Raw genomic sequence first — 17,108 nt, 5'->3', positions numbered from 1 at the left:
TACTTCCACTGCTAAACTTGTTGTCTTGGTGTTATAAACTTGCTGTCTTGGTGTTATAGACCTGCTGTGTTAGATTTCCGCTGCATCACTTAGAGATGTCTCAATCATGGAACTTTTATTTTGCATTCGTAACTTTTGTTATTTTCAAACAATGGCTTTGTAACGATCTTTGGGTCACATACTTATGTTTATGCTTCTATTCATTGGAAGCACGTTGTCTTTTGTAAAACGCTATCTTTTATGAATGCAAAACTGGTTTTCAAACAGCATATAGTGTTTGACCTTGTAAAGATCCCGTTGTTGATGAACCGTACACGATGGTTTTGTACGGGGCGTCACAAATATACAAGCAAGTATATGCACTTTTCTCTCTCTTAACAAAGTTTCTCTTTGTTTTTTTTAAAGGCAAGTTATTGGCATCGAATACTCTCATTTGCCACGCACGCACGTGCTTTCGGGCAGGAAACCCGTACCGCATTACAGGGATCCGAACCTTAAACCATCCCGAGGGGCAGTCGGTCATACCTAGGTCCTGAATACGGGTCGGTAAAACCTTCCCCGGGGCAATCTGGCTTTCAGGAAATAAATCTCACGGACGTTTTTCAGGGGAGAGACTCGAACTTGAGACCTCCCCACCCTCATCCCAATGCACAAGTGTCGTTCTTGTACTTCATTGTAAATATTCGTTATCTTAATATATTTATCGGGTGAATTTCCTTTACCAAAAATATTAATGCACATTACACAGAAAACTTAGTATTGTATTTATATGCACATTGTTTATTCAAGTACACCAAAGTATCTTATACGTTCATTTTAGCACACAAGGAACATGACCATGCTTTATTATTATTATTATTATTATTATTATTATTATTATTATTATTATTATTATTATTATTATTATTATTATTATTATTATTATTATTATTATTATTATTATTATTATCATTATTATTATTGTTATTAAAATTGAAATAAATACTATACTAAATTTAGTTCTCAATTCTTATAGTTATTAACAGAAAAAACATTATACATAACCGTAAGAAAACCTTATTATTAAAAAAGTGAGTGATTGCCACATAAACAAGCGGTGTTTCATCTTTGCGGATAATAATAATAATAATAATAATAATAATAATAATAATAATAATAAATAATAATAATAATTCTCTTAACATTTCCCCCATTTATAGCAACTTAACGAATTCCTCGTAAAATTCTAATTTCATGTAAAATGTAAAAGCATTAGTTGTATCGCTTTATGTAATTTTTCCCTAGCGTCTTGCTAGAGGTTTAATAATATTCTTTCGCCGATTCAAAAAAGAAATTAGTTGTATCGCTTTAATATTTTTAATCAGTATATTATATTACTCAATTCGTTCCAAAAAACTGTTCTTCTTACTATTATTATTTTTCTTAAAAATATTGTCTTACTTTAGATAGTAATAACAAAATCATTAAAGTTCAAATTATATTTTATTATTAAAAATTCAACTTTAAATATATGAATTATTTTATTAGTTACTTTTTATAACAAAGTTAAATGAGAGATGAATTAGACAGTTACCGTAGTAATATATTTTAAATTTAATAAAAAGTCAAAGGTGTTACTTTTTATGAGACGATAGAGTATTTAATTATATAATTACATTTTTATTAGCTAAATATAAATAAATTAGTTTTAATAAAACAACTATCCTCTTTAAACTCATTACAAAAGTTTATAGAACATTTCAAACAAATATGAATAATAGTGTATCAACTATTAAGAAAATAAAATTCAGATCAAGTGTTTGTTGCTAAAATTTTTTGTCACAAACATCATTCTAAAAACCTTGTAATTGCTAGGTATTGCCGGTACAATATTTTCTATAAAAATTGTTTACCTTAAAAAAATCATTCTAAATTTTGCAAATGTACGTTCTAAAATGTACTTCCCCAAAAGTTTAAATGAATAAATCTCTTTATTAATTTAAGATTAGAAACCCTTAAAAATAGAAGCTTCCCCACCCCAAGAGCACATCCCAATGGTTAGTATTCCCCCAAAATCAAATCATCAATCAAGGATTAATAAATAATCATGATCATGACAACCTTCCAACCTTTCGTAATCTTGTCACTCTTGTTACTTTAATTAAAATTAATTAAATTATTTATATTTATATAAAAAATTGTTCTTTACAGCAAATAAGAGAGTATTTACAAAGCAAAGCAAAACCATTAAAAATTTCTCATACCCAACTAATATTACACTCTTTCTTATTTGATTCCCGTCATCAAATTCACCAAAACAGAGTGTGATAAATAAAAAGATTATTCCTTTCTTGATTGAATCCTTTGATCTTGTGAATGTGGGTTCTTTTAAGGTACCTTCAAGTCTTGATCTTTACTCAAATCTTTAATTATGCAATTCTTTTTCCTTTATGGGTTGTAAAATTTGATTGATTTATTAGTCCCTTTTTTGGGTGTTAATTGTTTAAAAGACACAATCTTTAATAGCTTGATGTTATACCAGAATCTGTTTACACCTTTTTGAATTATTCAATTTGACTAATTGAATGATCAGGATTTGTAAATTAAGAATCTTTTTTAGATCTAACCCTTAAATATAATCATAATCATATCACTGAATGCAGTGTTGTAATTGTGGATTTTGGGCCTTCTTGTAGACTTGAATTACCAATCTTTGTTATATAATGCAAGGTAGTATTTTGTAATTTTGTTCTGTTTTATTGATGAATTCAATTCAATTCAATGTTATAGTTAATGTATTTGTATTTATTTTTATTATCAATGCTATTTTCTTGTAGCAATAAACCAAGAAGATAGAAGTACACAAAGATATGATTTAGGGACATTTGGGGATGATAATAGAAGGGGAAAGGTAAGATCTTTGAAGAAAAAAGCAATGGGTGCATCAACAAGACCGATAATTCCACTCCATATGCGAAGTAATAAACGAGTTTCAAATTGTCAATTTGCTTCAATTTCTATTGATGATGTTAGAGATGAAGAAGAAGAGAAAACAGTGAATGCTTTTCGCCAAAACTTGATTGAAAAAGACTTGCTTTCTAATCGGCATGATGATTACCATACGTTGTTAAGGTAATAATTAACATTTTTCATACGATTTTGTGAAAATAGTCATTTTGTGTTGTGCACATGATTAGTATAAACTCCATCAGTTTCTTAGTATTTTACTTATCACTTTTGAGTTGAAAAATATTAACTTTATGAACGATATAAATTTGAAGAAAATGTAGGGAAGTCTGATGTAAAGATTTATACTTTTTTGTTATCCCCACATTCATTTTTAATTTCTTGTAGAAAATTTGATTTGGTACACATTAGATGTGAACTTATTAGTTTAATTTATAACGGGCAATGCTCAATGCTAAGCCAAACGTCTTAATAAAGGTTTATGATATTTGATTTTCGCTTTGATCCATTGTCTAGCTGATGGATTACAAGGTTCTTAAGTTATTTTGACTTTTTTTTTCCTTTTTTATTAGTAATTATTAGTATTAGTATTCATATTCCATGAAAAATGCGGTGCGTCGCTTGATTCTTAGTATTAAGAAAACTCTACAACTAAGAGTTAAATATCTTAATACCCATCAGAATAACGAAACAGAGCTGGACTAAAGTTTTAATTTTTAGTTGCTAATAATGGATTGATAGTTGATAGTTGACTTTGACTTGTATAATTTTTGAAAAAGGAAATGGTGCAGTGTTCCTGGTGCTTTTTTGTAAAAAAATAATAATCAAAAACTAACATGGGGTTTGCAGATTTTTGAAGGCAAGGAAATTCGATATTGATAAGGCAGTGCACATGTGGGTAGAAATGCTCAACTGGAGAAAAGAATATGGTGCTGACTCTATCTTAAAGGTGCTCGTTATAACAACCCTAATTTTTTTTGTTTCGATTTTTTCATGCCAACTAGTAAACAAATTTGCACTACTGGTACGAAATTTGTAATTATAAGGTTGTTCGTAGTTTTATTAGACATTTGATTTGTCTCGTAAGTTATGTGTAGTTGTATATTTGTAAGTTTTAATGCGTACATTTGAATTATAGGACTTTGTATATGAGGAGTATGATGAGGTTCAAAGCTACTATCCTCATGGCTATCATGGGGTGGATAAAGAGGGACGACCCGTTTATATAGAACGACTAGGGAAAGTGGACCCTACCAAGCTTATGAATGTCACGACGGTTGACAGGTTTTTGAGGTATCATGTACAGGGATTCGAGAAAGCCTTTTCTGAGAAATTTCCCTCGTGTTCGGTTGCAGCTAGAAGACATATTGATTCTTGTACCACTATATTGGATGTTCATGGGATGGTTAGTTTTTACCACCTTCTCTTTCCTTTCGGGTCAAAATGGATTTCACAGAATTGACAAAATGTGTGTGCTGGATGGGTCGGGTCGGGTCGGGTCACTGGTCAAAGGAAATTTGGGTCAAAATGGGTTTGGAATAAAATGTGCTGTATCAGATCACAAAAGAGAATATTATCTATATCATGTTTTTACACTTTAAATTATATGATTTTGGAGAGATTAATCTTTAATTAAAAAATAAGATTAATTTCCAACCTGTTGACACATTTGTCTTTTTTCTTTTTAGTTACATCACCGGTTCTTCCGATATTATTTTAACTTTTATACTACGTGTTTGACCCTTTGGCATAAAAATGTACCGAAACGACCCGTTAATCATTACAACGATATGAAATGTTGTCTATTTATACAGTGGCTTAGCAATCTAAATAAATTTTTTTTTCTTTTTTTTTTGTAGCATTGGATGAGTTTTGGGAAAGTTGCAACCGATTTGCTAATTCGTATGCAAAAAATAGATGGTGATAACTATCCTGAGGTGTTGACTTTGTTCCCTATTATCAAGATTATTATTTATTTATTATTTAAAAAATAGAGATTATGAGTATTTTTTTCTTACGTTTTTTGTCAACCAGACACTACATCAGATGTATATTGTAAATGCTGGTCATGCCTTCAAACTTGTATGGAATACAGTAAAAGGATTTCTCGATCCGAGAACGACGTCAAAGATACATGTAAAAGTTTACATTTTTTGTGTGTGTATATGTTAATAACTGTTTTATATAAAGCTGAATAATGTCTCTGACTAAATCTTGATCTGATTTTGGAGCAAAATTTTAGGTTCTAGGAAACAAGTATCAGAATAAGTTGTTGGAAATTATAGATTCAAGGTTTGTTTTTTCAATTTTTTTTTGCATAAAGTTTATATCTTTTTTATCCCGTTCTTACCGTCTATTGGTTTACCAGTCAATTGCCAGATTTTCTTGGTGGAAATTGTTCGTGCCCAAATGAAGGTGGATGCTTGAGGTCAGACAAGGGTCCATGGCATGATCAAGAGTTGATGAAGGTTGGTTATTGTTTGAGTTTAGATGTTGCAAAATGGGCGGGTCTTGGATAAAGGGTAAAAAATATATGCTAAGTTCAAAATGAGTATGTGCTAGTCAATGTGTCTGCAGCCCACTAATGTGTCAAAATGGTATATGCTCAATATATGTATACGTGCCATCTTGTATATTTAGAACTGTTTTGTATTCTTGTTGCAGCTAATCAACACGGGAAACATGGAGAAAAATGATAGATTTTACGATGATTCTACTTTAGAGGTGAAATCGATTGTTTCTGAGGTGCGTCGGTAATAAATTTACATAACTTTTATTCTTTTAACCGCATATTTTTATCTTTCATTCGGTCAATTTACGACATTTCATTTGTTATTTTAATGTAGACTACAAACCTTAAAGTTTCGGGGGAGATGGTATCGAACATGGGGTTCCAAACGCATACTCCAAGAAGATCAATGTCTCTCAATCTCAGGGTATGTATTTCTTGACTACAACAACTTGTTTATCTCGAAGTTTAGAAGTGGAAATTTTGACCCATTTAGTTTTGAATGTGTCGATTTAGGCTATCATTAAGATTTGTCGGGTCAAACGGGTAAAAAAAAATCCTAAAATGAATGAAATAAGCTTAATAGGAAATTGGTCATTTGGGTACCAAAGTGCACTTATAATGCATAAACTTTCCTAAACAAAATTATATGAAAAGAAATTAGGTTATTAATGAAAAAAAAGATTGTTCTAACGGCAGCCAAAAAAATGTAGATATAGAAAATTTGCATAACATAAAACAATGTACTAATGTTATTATTATTTATCATGTTTTTATAGAATTCGTTAAGCACGCCTATTTCAAACATAACGAGAGTTGAACAAGTAGTTTCTCATACTCAGAGTAATGTTGCAACCACAAGTAAGTAATAGTTTGTGCATAATATACAAAGTTAATATCTCGAGGGCATACTGTTTTAACCATTTTGGTACTATTATTCTAATTTAACCAGATGATTCAACGGTATCAAGAACAATGGAGGAATCCACAACCGTAAATAAAGTTTCCGGCTTTTTATACAAAGTGTTATCGTACATATTTATTCTTTTTCGGTTTGTGAAACTTTTGTCAAGAAACATTTTGAAGAAAAACACACAACCGCTGGTTAAAGCTGCGGGTCCCATTGAAAAGGACCTTTTGCACCCGTGTGAAGAGAAACTAAAACAACTTGAAGCAATGGTTGCCGAGTTATCGAGTAAACCTTCAAAAATTCCTCAAGAAAAAGATGAGATGCTTGCGGAATCAATGAATCGAATAAGATCGATGGAGTATGACTTGCAGAAGACAAAGAAAGTATGAATCTTTTTCAGTGTCTTTTGAGTCAAGTGGCAATTTCGACCCACTTATATATGAATGGGTTAATTTGGGTTATGTTTTATCTCAAATGGGTTGCATCCTTTTATGTAAGTTTAGTTGATACAGGGCAGGGTTATGCAAAATATTTGATTAATAATGATGAACAATACTTAGTAGCTTTTATAATCTTGCTTAACACACTATATTTAACGAAACTGAACGATTAATACACGCAGCTTGCTCATTCTGATACACTTAAACTCAGTTTTATTCTGGTTTCTTATGAGTTTTTTATTTATTTTATTTTATTTATTATTATTGTACTTTATTATAGGCATTATTCGCAACGGCTTCAAAGCAAATGGAACTTGAGGAATCTATAGAGACACTAAGAGGGGTTACAGTAAATGTAAGTCTTCGTTTCACTTTCAATCTTCATATTTTATATGAAATTTGGTATCACTTCAAATGGTCCTTTTTCATTGGGCGGTGATATTTTCACTAACAAAATTGATAGATTCACTGTAATTGTCCGTTAGGCACTTGTACTGTACAAGTATCTAATGCACAGTTCTAGTAAATTAAGTAAATTTATCGATTTCGAAAGTGGAAATATCAATCCCTTTTTCATTTGAAGCTATTTTTACTAATCAAGAAGTTCATGCCAATAGTAATGCCTTTTTTCATTTGATACAAATTAATCTAATTGTCTCATTTTCGAATTCAAAGCACTTGTATTTTTGTTTGTTAATTGCTATTAATCTAAAATTGCAGAGAAACTCGTGTTGGGTGAGACGTACCAAATCATCTTCAAGTGGAGGATGGCACTAAATATGAAGTCAAACTTTGGTCTGTTTGACTTCAAAAAGTCTTCAACATTGCTTCAAACAAGATTCTTGATTCGGGCGTTTGACTTCTCACTCAAATATATGGACATTATACGATTACATACACACAGGCATTCAAATACATATATAATTTCTTCGTTCTTTTGGTTCTGGTTCGTTCGTGGGTTGATGATTCAAGGCACATTGCAACTTAATGCGAAGGTTTTTTTTTTTTTTTTTTTTTTTTTTTTTTTTTACAAAGAATATCATATCAATCAATACATGTTAATTAATAGATAGTTTACATAGAACGCGATAAGTTGCCTATAGAAACGAGTTGACAGGAATAAGTTGAGATTCAAATTTTCATATTGAGATGTAATTGTTCGAATGAGTTTACAAACTCATGATGGATTCAACTCGTAAATGAACCGAAATTCGTGCAACGAAAGCATATATCTTTTGACTTTTGTCTAGTTGCAAATGCATGTAACATGTTAATAAGATGTTCATTACATATTATTGACTTGCTGCAAACTTGGCATGTATTATTGTTTTCATTGGTAAATCAAAATTGCTAATAGGTTCTCTAGCTGACTTTGTACAGGTTGAAATGGCTAGTATTTATTAAATCTCCTGGAATTAAAACAACTTGGGTGTAGAATTTTGGTACTGACCTAAGATGTGTTCACACAACCCTCCATATATACGTAGCCCAATCAGATTATTCCGTGGCCGATTTCGAACCCTTCTATGACCACCAAAGATTTGAACCTGAGACTCCAAAGCGCCAAGGGTTGAAAATACGCGAGACAGAGACGAGCGAGGACCTTAAAAGGTCGAGACAAATGTTGACCATCGTTGTCTTTTAATTTTTTTTTTATTAAATATGAATATTAGAAACATATTACGGAGTATGTTAGTTTAAACAATATATAGGTTTTTGATAATGTTTTTCATAGTTATAGACTTACAGAGTTATAGTGTATTGTATTTATTAATTTATCATTAAAGAATACTATGCAAGTCCGTGTTCGCAACTCGAGGTTCAATCTTCACAAGCTACACTTTGGGGCCTATCTTTAAAGAAAAGGAAAAAAAGCTGGTGTTCGCAACTAATTTATAAATGGGCTTGTAATTTTTGTTTACATTAGATCAAAGCCATACACAAAGTCGACTTTTGACCGACGTTGACTAACTAATTAGACGTTTTTGGGCGAAACGAGACAGACTAGTTACTAAACCACCACAACAGATTCCGACCACAAAGCTATCTTTGAGATGCTTCAGAGTCAGTTGTTTCAATGTGTTTGTCATGGATTATTTAGACGTGCACATGTCGTGCACGTGAGTCGTGTAACCAACTTCCCCGCCTTGTATAAATATGAACGTTAGGTTAGTTTATTAGTTAGCTTTGGTTTTGTTAGAACTTGCTCCTTTTCAAGTCAAAAATCTGAGAATAATGAACCTATTAATTGAATAATCACGAACAGAAACAACTAAGAATTCTCATATTAGAATTTACATAGTAACGGATTAACTTTGAAGGGAAGTGCGTATTAACTAAGGGAGTGTTTGTGTTAGCGATTAGACATGGATTATTTGATCATTGCGTTTAGAAATCACAATTAATCTAATTAGAGTGTTTGGCAAATAAATTAAAAAAATTGATTATATGCGTTTTTAAGGCTACAAAACGCAGAAATGAAAAAGTAAGGTGGACCTTACTGCTGGGAAAACGCGATTCTCAAGATAATCTTCCCGCCACTTGTTTTACTATTATACCCTTATATAACCCTTAAAACCCCTTTATTATACAGAGTACAAAGAAGAAAAAATAAAAGCCCTATTCTCTTCTTCTACAGTCTAATGCGTCTGCCGTACTTTTTGTTGCATTCTTTAGGTACTGTACTCCTACAACTTTATTTATATCTTGTATTTGCCTTTTACTTTTTGTATGACGCTACTGCAACTTGATTGTGACTTTATTATATTATATTCTTTTTAAGTTTTAATTGTTTTGCTTCATGGTATCAAACTATAATGTAGAACTCTCATACTGAATGCATGTTATATATGGAGTACTTCGGATCATTTTTATACGGGGTATTAAAAAAGTTACGTTATACGTGTTTTTACGTCCAATTGCTATATCATATCCTAAAAGTAATATGTTAATTATCATAGTACAGAGGTGTATATATATATTTTTATGCATTATACAATTTTATTTTTCTAATTTATTACTCCGTAGTATATATTATATGTTAATCAACTTTTTATATTTGGATGGTGTAATATTAATAAAACTCAGGATATGGATTCGATAATGTGAATCCGGCTAAAAGATATGCATGTAAATTACTCATATGAAACACAAGTTAACATCGTGATAGCATCTATGGTAATTCATAACTATATTAGAATGAAATGTCAGTTTGATGAAGCATTTGACACGGCACAACAAGAAAATTATCGTCCAAATCAAGAGGTAAACGCCGGATCCACTACTAGCATTAACGTGACACAAGGAGAGCCAAGTACAAGTCGTAGAAATGATGATCTATATATGAGTGTAGTAAGAGAGAGAATCGCAACACATGTTATGGAATCCCGGTGAATGTCACTATACATATATGATGGCGTCATTTACATCTTGAATAATTGTCAACATATATGTTCTTTGTGATTGCATTTTTTAATTCCAAAAATTAAATAAATTTACATTTAGTTTTAATACTTATAAGTATAAATATATATTTAGTTATTTTAAAAGAATGTCCTTTTCAGTAATTTTACATGTTAACTTATCAAATAATCAGATTTTGCCAAACACTAAAAAAACAGATTTTCAGATTATTACGATATGAAACAGCATAATCAAATCCAAACACCATTTATGAAAACCACGTTTTGATACAGCAAATAATCTGAATCAGATTATGTAAAACGTATAATCAATTTTCAAAACGCTAACCAAACACCCCCTAAGACTTCTCAAAGTAGCGATTTGACTTTGAGAAGTCTTAGTTTTTTTTAACAGCAGTACGGGATCATCGAAAAGGGGATTTAACCACCCTTAGTTAACTTTGAGAGGGCGAATATTTCTAGAGAGGGCAAAATTTTTTTACTTTGATATATGCAACGGTTTAGATGAGTTATTTCGATCATTTTTCTAACCACTTTAATATATACTGCTATTGAATCTGAAATTTCTCATTACTTCATTAATATATAACATATATATTAAATATTAATGAATGGGTGATGTCGTCATTTGATTTTGATTAAAGTATGACACTTTGTAAATAAATCTCAAGGAATAGTATATTCTTATATGTCTATCAATATAAGATACGAACCTAGTAGACTCTCTTAATTCACTAGTATCACTCCATATGGTAATCACAGCACCAGATTCTTTTCTTATAAAAAAAACAAAAAGATTGTCCAAATGAAGAAAACAACACAAAAATTGTAGGTCCCAATAACTTTAATATAACTATAAATAAATGTTTCTTTGCACCTTTATATTCAATTATTCACTACTCTACAACCATTTCCGATCATCATCAGACTAATTCTCCGATCAATACAATTTTTTTTTTTTTTTTTAAAATTCAAAATGAATCAAATTATTGTTATGCCATATCCAGGAAGAGGTCACATAAACCCCATGTTAAACCTCTGTCACTCACTTTCTTCTAAATTAAACCAACCAAATCGCACCACCATTTTCACTGTAATCCTTACTGAAGAGTGGCTCGAATTGATCAAACAAGATCCCGATCACAATACCGATAACGATAACGGTAACGTTCGGTTTGTTACCATCCCTAACGTCCTACCGTCTGAGCTAAATCGAGGACAGAACATGAGTAGCATGTTCGAGTTCTTAATGGCTGTTAAAACTAAAATGCAACAGCCGTTTGAGGATGTTCTTGATGATCTGATTGAGTTTGTTCCGGTGAAACTTATCATAGCTGATGCAACGATGACGTGGCCATTTTATGTTGCAAATAATAGGAATATTCCGGTAGCAGCATATTCGCCGATGTCTGCTATGATGTTTTCAGTTCTGCATCATGTTGACTTGATTGAATCGCATAATCAGCTTTATGCTGATGTTTCAGGTGTCTTTTAATTAACTTTTTAAGTTTTTGAATACGTATATATTGCTCTGTTTTTCATAGTAACTTTGGAATAAATTTCAATTGCATTGCTAAAAGTAAACGGTGGTTAAACGGATAAATGAATAGTATTAATTATTTCTCTTCAGGTTACTCGGGGAAATGAAGTTTTTTTTTTTTCTTCCTTAAATGTACCTTGTCTAATTGAGTTATTCCTGACTGTTTCAAATTATTTCTATGATAATTACAATATATGTTGCTAGTGATGATTTAATTGATATGATGATGATGATGATGATTATGTAAAAGTAATATATAATTATAAATATAAACTTGTCATGAAAAGGAAATGTTAACTCAAAAAACCCTAATGTACTAAAATTATAGTTTCTATAGTTTGTAGATATGAATGGTTAAAATGTATGAGGTTTCCTTTGTTCGGATTATGGGGAAAGAGAGAGTAATTTTAACTCAGATGTACGTGGTCTGATCGGGTTATCCTGTGATCGTTTTTGACATTTTATTTTGTCACCTAAGATGTGATGCCAAGGAGGTTTGAATTTGAGCACTGGCGGATTTTGAACATAATTTTTTGGAGGGGCTAATCTTGTATGTAATCATATAAAAAAGTTATAAAACTGAAAAAAACAAAAATGAAGTTAACATGGTTCGATCTTGCACCTAGGAACGTAAAATATTCTAACAAAGCCACTAAGATAGCTTCACATTTGGTTATTATGAATAAAAGACTACTGTATGTATATAATCAACATTTTGGGGACCAGCACCCTTCCATGCTCCCCGAGATCCGCGGATGAAATTGAGACCTCTTATAAGGATATCAGAACGCTTATCGTTTGATGGTATATAGGTTTTCTCTTATTATTTTTCTAAATATAAAGGTGTGCCAATAGAAGCTTTGTTCTTCACCTCTATCTCTTTGACGGGCATGTTTCATCTTTTAGTTATATCATCATTAGATATTGATAGATATATGGTTGAAAGTTTGAATTATTTGATCATTGAACAGAAAGAGGAAGCGAGCCCATCGATTATATTCCGGGAATATCTTCATTAACCATAGCAGACGTTCCAATGTTGCTACATGAAGGGATTGGCCAGAAGTTAAAGGGAGTGGTAAATGATACGGTGGACGTAGCTAAAAAAGCAGATTATGTCCTGTTATCCACCATCTACGAGTTAGAATCTAAAGTCATTGATGCCTTAAGAGCCAGATTACAAATTCCTGTTTACACATCCGGACCAAACATACCTTATTCGCGAACAAAACCACACTCCTCACCCAATGAACCACTTTACTTAACATGGTTAGACTCTAAGCCTTCAACAAGTGTCTTGTATGTTTCTTTGGGTAGTTATCTATCGGTTTCTGGTGATGAAATTGATGAAATTGCTTATGGTTTAGTACAAAGTGGTGCTAACTTTTTATGGGTCGCTAGAGGAGAAACCTCGCGTTTAAAAGAATTATGTGCTGAAAAAGGGATGGTAGTGGAATGGTGTGATCAACTAAAGGTTTTGTCACATTGTTCGATTGGAGGGTTTTGGACGCACTGTGGGTGGAACTCAGTGAAAGAGAGCTTGTTTTCGGGTGTGCCGATGTTGACTTTTCCTATAATCATTGACCAACCGCTTAATAGTAAAGCGATTGTTGAAGATTGGAAGATTGGATTGAATATGAAAAAGGAGGTGGGAGCGTTTAAGAGAGATGAGATTGCGAAGGTTGTAAGACGTTTTATGGATTCAGAGAGCGTTGAAAGGATCGAGATGATGGAGAGGTCGAAAGGAGTTCAAAAAGTATGTCGAGAAAGTGTCGTTGAAAGTGGATCGGTTACTAAAGATCTTGATGAGTTCTTGAGAGCCATGGCAACAAACGAAAGCAAGTGAATAAGTGTAGACATTGTAATACAAGACCTTGAATCACTTGTAAGCAGTGTTGTAAAAGTCGGCCGAAGCTAAAAATTTTCTGAAAACGACTTAAAAGACGGTGAAAGCTAAAAATTCGGTCAAAGTCTGTCAAAGACGGTCAAAGTTGGTCAAAAAACGGTCCAAATCAGTCAAATTTTCGTCAAGATGTGATATGCTTTAAATTTAGGGTTTGTTTTTCATTTTTTGGGCCGCTCTTTTTTCTGTGTCCTTACTGATTATGTACTCGGTAACATTAATTGAGTTTGAAGTTTGATTGTATTTAAATTCGAGTTCTTATTTAAGAAATTTATGATACAGAATCAACTATTTTATACATATATAAATATATATTTAAGAAATTATTAATAAAGTCAACGTTGGTCAACGACCGATGCGTCCCCGACGCGTCACCGACTCGACCGACGCGTCCTTTTTAGGTCTCGACCGATGCGTCCCCGACTCGCGACTTTTACAACCTTGCTTGTAAGTGTGCAAGTAACAATTTGATGATCTTGTTTGTATTAATAATGTACTAATAATAATAATAATAATATATAATATAAACATACAAAGAAGGATTGAAAAGTCTGAATAAAAATATAAGTACATAATTAAAGGGACTTGCTAAACATAGGTATTATCACTGTTGTAAAAGAACCCAATTGCTTCCGATTAATCCTCGATTACTCCCTTTTAAAAATAGTTCGTTCCAATTTTCTAAAATTCATTTATTTAAACAGTTAAAGTATTACTCCATATGGAAATCAGAATCAGAATACTACTGTATATTCTTTCCTCATAAAAACATAAACAACCGTCTAAATGAAGCAAACAAAACAAAAGTTGTAGGACCCAAACATCGATAAAGGTAAATCAATATCCATAAATGCTTTATTCTAAACTTTATATTCACTACCTCTACAAACCATTTCCGTTCATCATTAAACTAATTCTCCGATCAAATCAATTTCTTTATTTTAATTTTCAAAATGAATCAAGTAATTGTTGTGCCATATCCCGGAAGAGGTCACATAAACCCTATCTTAAACCTCTGTCACTCACTTTCTTCTAAATTAAACCAACCAAATCGCACCACCATTTTCACTCTAATCCTAACTGAAGAGTGGCTACAATTGATCAAACAAGATCCCGATCACGATAACGATAACGATAATGATAACGTTCGATTTGTTACGATCCCTAACGTCCTGCCGTCTGAGCTAAATCGAGGCCAGAGCATGACTAACATGTTTGAGTTTTTAATGGCTGTTAAAACTAAAATGCAATGTCCTTTTGAGGATGTTCTTGATGATCTAATTGAGTTTGTTCCGGTGAAACTTATCATGGCTGATGCAACGATGACGTGGCCATTTGATGTTGCTAAAAATAGGAATATTCCGGTAGCGGCGTATTCACCGATGTCTGCTATGATGTTTTCAGTTCTGCATCATGTTGATCTGATTGAATCGCATAATCAGCTTTATGCTGATGTTTCAGGTGCGTTATAATTAACATTTTAAGTTTTTGAATACGTACATATTGCTCTGTTTTTCATAGTAACTTTGGTTTTGAATAAATTTCAATTGCATTGATAAAGGTAAACGGTGGTTAAACGGATAAATGAATAGTATTATTCAAATGAAGTTTTTTTTCCCCTTAAATGTACCTTGTTTAATTGAGTTATTTCGTGACTGTTTCGATTTATTTCTATGACCACTACAATATATGTTGCTAGTGATGTTTTAATTGATACGATGATGATTATGTAAAAGTAATATATAAATATAAATATAAACTTGTCATGAAAAAAAAAATGTTAACTCAAAAAACCCTAATGTACTAAAATTATAGTTTCGATAGTTTGTAGTTATGAATGGTTAAAACGTATGAGGTTTCCTTTGTTCGGATTACGGGAAAAGAGTGAGTAATTTTAACTCAGATGTACGTGGTCTAATCGGGTTATCCCTTGACCGTTTTTGACATTTTATTTTGTCACCTAAGATGTGATGCCAAGGAGGTTTGAATTTGAGCAGTGGTGGATTTTGAACATAATTTTTGGAGGGACTAATCTATATGTAATCATATAAAAAAATTTGTAAAAATGAAACAAGGAAAAAATTAAGTTAACATGGATCGAACTTGCACCTAGAAACCTAAAATATTCTAACAAAGCAACTAAGCTAACTTCACATTTAGTTTATATTATGAATAAAAGACTAACTATATAATCAAAATTTTGGGGGACCATCACCCTGCCGTGCCCCCTGGAGATCCGCCGATGAAATTGAGACCTCTTATAAGGATATCACAGGACGCTTATCGTTTGATGATATATATATTTTCTCTTATTATTTTCCTAAATATAAAGGTGTACCAATAGAAGCTTTGTTCTTCACCTCTCTCACTTTTACAGGAATGTTAATTTTATCTTTTAGTTATATCCACATTATATATAGATGAATATATGGTTGAAATTTTGAATTATTTATTCATTGAACAGAAAGAGGAAGCGAGCCCATCGATTATATTCCGGGAATATCTTCATTAACCATAGCAGATGTTTCAATGTTGCTACATGAAGGGATTGGCCAGAAGTTAAAGGGAGTGGTAAATGATACAGTCGACGTAGCTAACAAAGCAGATTACGTCCTGTTATCCACCATCTACGAGTTAGAATCTAAAGTCATTGATGCCTTAAGAGCCAGATTACATATTCATGTTTATACATCCGGACCAAACATACCTTATTCGCGAATAAAACTAGACTCTTCGCCCAATGAACCACTTTACTTAAAATGGTTAGACTCTAAGCCTTCAACAAGTGTCTTGTATGTTTCCTTGGGTAGTTTTTTATCGGTTTCTGGTGATGAAATGGACGAAATTGCAGCTGGTTTAGTACAAAGTGGCGTTAACTTTTTATGGGTCGCTAGAGGAGAAACTTCACGTTTAAAAGAATTCTGTGCTGAAAAAGGGATGGTAGTGGAATGGTGTGATCAACTAAAGGTTTTGTCACATTGTTCGATTGGAGGATTTTGGACGCACTGTGGGTGGAACTCAGTGAAAGAGAGCTTGTTTTCGGGTGTGCCGATGTTGACTTTTCCTATAATCATTGACCAACCGCTTAATAGTAAAGCGATTGTTAAAGATTGGAAGATTGGAATGAATATGAAGAAGGAAGTGGGAGGGTTTAAGAGAGATGAGATTGCGAAGGTTGTAAGACGTTTTATGGATTCAAAGAGCGTTGAGAGGATCGAGATGATGGAGAGGTCGAAAGGAGTTCAAAAAGTATGTCGAGAAAGTGTCGTTGAAGGTGGATCAGTTAACAAAGATCTTGATGAGTTTTTGAGAACATGGCAATAAACGGAAGGAAGTGAATAAGTGTAGACATTTTAATCCGAGACATGAATAACTTGTAACTTTGTAAGTGTGCAAGTAACAATTTCATAATCTTGTTGTATTAATCATGTACTGATA

At 32.2% G+C, this 17,108-nt stretch overlaps 3 protein-coding genes across 3 annotated transcripts; all 3 read left to right on the top strand.

Annotated features, from left to right (window-relative positions):
- Positions 1 to 2,666: 2,666 nt before the first annotated feature.
- LOC139877740 (phosphatidylinositol/phosphatidylcholine transfer protein SFH9) lies at positions 2,667 to 8,004 on the top strand. The gene is made up of 14 exons (XM_071865161.1): positions 2,667 to 2,709; positions 2,817 to 3,111; positions 3,796 to 3,895; positions 4,085 to 4,351; positions 4,806 to 4,883; positions 4,981 to 5,082; positions 5,189 to 5,238; positions 5,315 to 5,414; positions 5,611 to 5,691; positions 5,793 to 5,882; positions 6,235 to 6,316; positions 6,408 to 6,748; positions 7,086 to 7,160; positions 7,526 to 8,004. Exons 1-14 carry the CDS (start codon positions 2,703 to 2,705, stop codon positions 7,580 to 7,582), a joined length of 1,725 nt encoding a protein of 574 aa, XP_071721262.1. The 5' UTR covers positions 2,667 to 2,702; the 3' UTR covers positions 7,583 to 8,004.
- Positions 8,005 to 11,203: 3,199 nt separating this feature from the next.
- On the top strand, positions 11,204 to 13,639 carry LOC139877741 (UDP-glycosyltransferase 87A1-like). The gene is made up of 2 exons (XM_071865162.1): positions 11,204 to 11,711; positions 12,739 to 13,639. The coding sequence occupies exons 1-2, from the start codon at positions 11,204 to 11,206 to the stop codon at positions 13,611 to 13,613; spliced, it is 1,383 nt and encodes a 460-aa protein (XP_071721263.1). The 3' UTR covers positions 13,614 to 13,639.
- Positions 13,640 to 14,558: 919 nt separating this feature from the next.
- LOC139877202 (UDP-glycosyltransferase 87A1-like) lies at positions 14,559 to 17,069 on the top strand. The gene is made up of 2 exons (XM_071864613.1): positions 14,559 to 15,131; positions 16,135 to 17,069. Exons 1-2 carry the CDS (start codon positions 14,624 to 14,626, stop codon positions 16,992 to 16,994), a joined length of 1,368 nt encoding a protein of 455 aa, XP_071720714.1. The 5' UTR covers positions 14,559 to 14,623; the 3' UTR covers positions 16,995 to 17,069.
- The last annotated feature ends 39 nt before the right edge of the window (positions 17,070 to 17,108 follow it).

Source organism: Rutidosis leptorrhynchoides, chromosome 11 (assembly GCF_046630445.1).
Source record: "Rutidosis leptorrhynchoides isolate AG116_Rl617_1_P2 chromosome 11, CSIRO_AGI_Rlap_v1, whole genome shotgun sequence".
NCBI lineage: Eukaryota > Viridiplantae > Streptophyta > Magnoliopsida > Asterales > Asteraceae > Rutidosis > Rutidosis leptorrhynchoides.
Note: the sequence above shows the minus strand (reverse complement) of the source record. Positions and strands in the feature narration are given on the sequence as shown.

Bases quoted from the DNA above. Each gene is read 5' to 3' on its own strand.
- LOC139877740 (XM_071865161.1), top strand. The intron at 6,317-6,407 runs GTAAGTAATAGT...TAATTTAACCAG, and splicing joins GAGTAATGTTGCAACCACAA to ATGATTCAACGGTATCAAGA. The intron at 6,749-7,085 runs GTATGAATCTTT...ACTTTATTATAG, and splicing joins ACTTGCAGAAGACAAAGAAA to GCATTATTCGCAACGGCTTC.
- LOC139877741 (XM_071865162.1), top strand. From the start codon at position 11,204: ATGAATCAAATTATTGTTATGCCATATCCAGGAAGAGGTCACATAAAC. The intron at 11,712-12,738 runs GTGTCTTTTAAT...ATCATTGAACAG, and splicing joins GCTTTATGCTGATGTTTCAG to AAAGAGGAAGCGAGCCCATC.
- LOC139877202 (XM_071864613.1), top strand. From the start codon at position 14,624: ATGAATCAAGTAATTGTTGTGCCATATCCCGGAAGAGGTCACATAAAC. The intron at 15,132-16,134 runs GTGCGTTATAAT...TTCATTGAACAG, and splicing joins GCTTTATGCTGATGTTTCAG to AAAGAGGAAGCGAGCCCATC.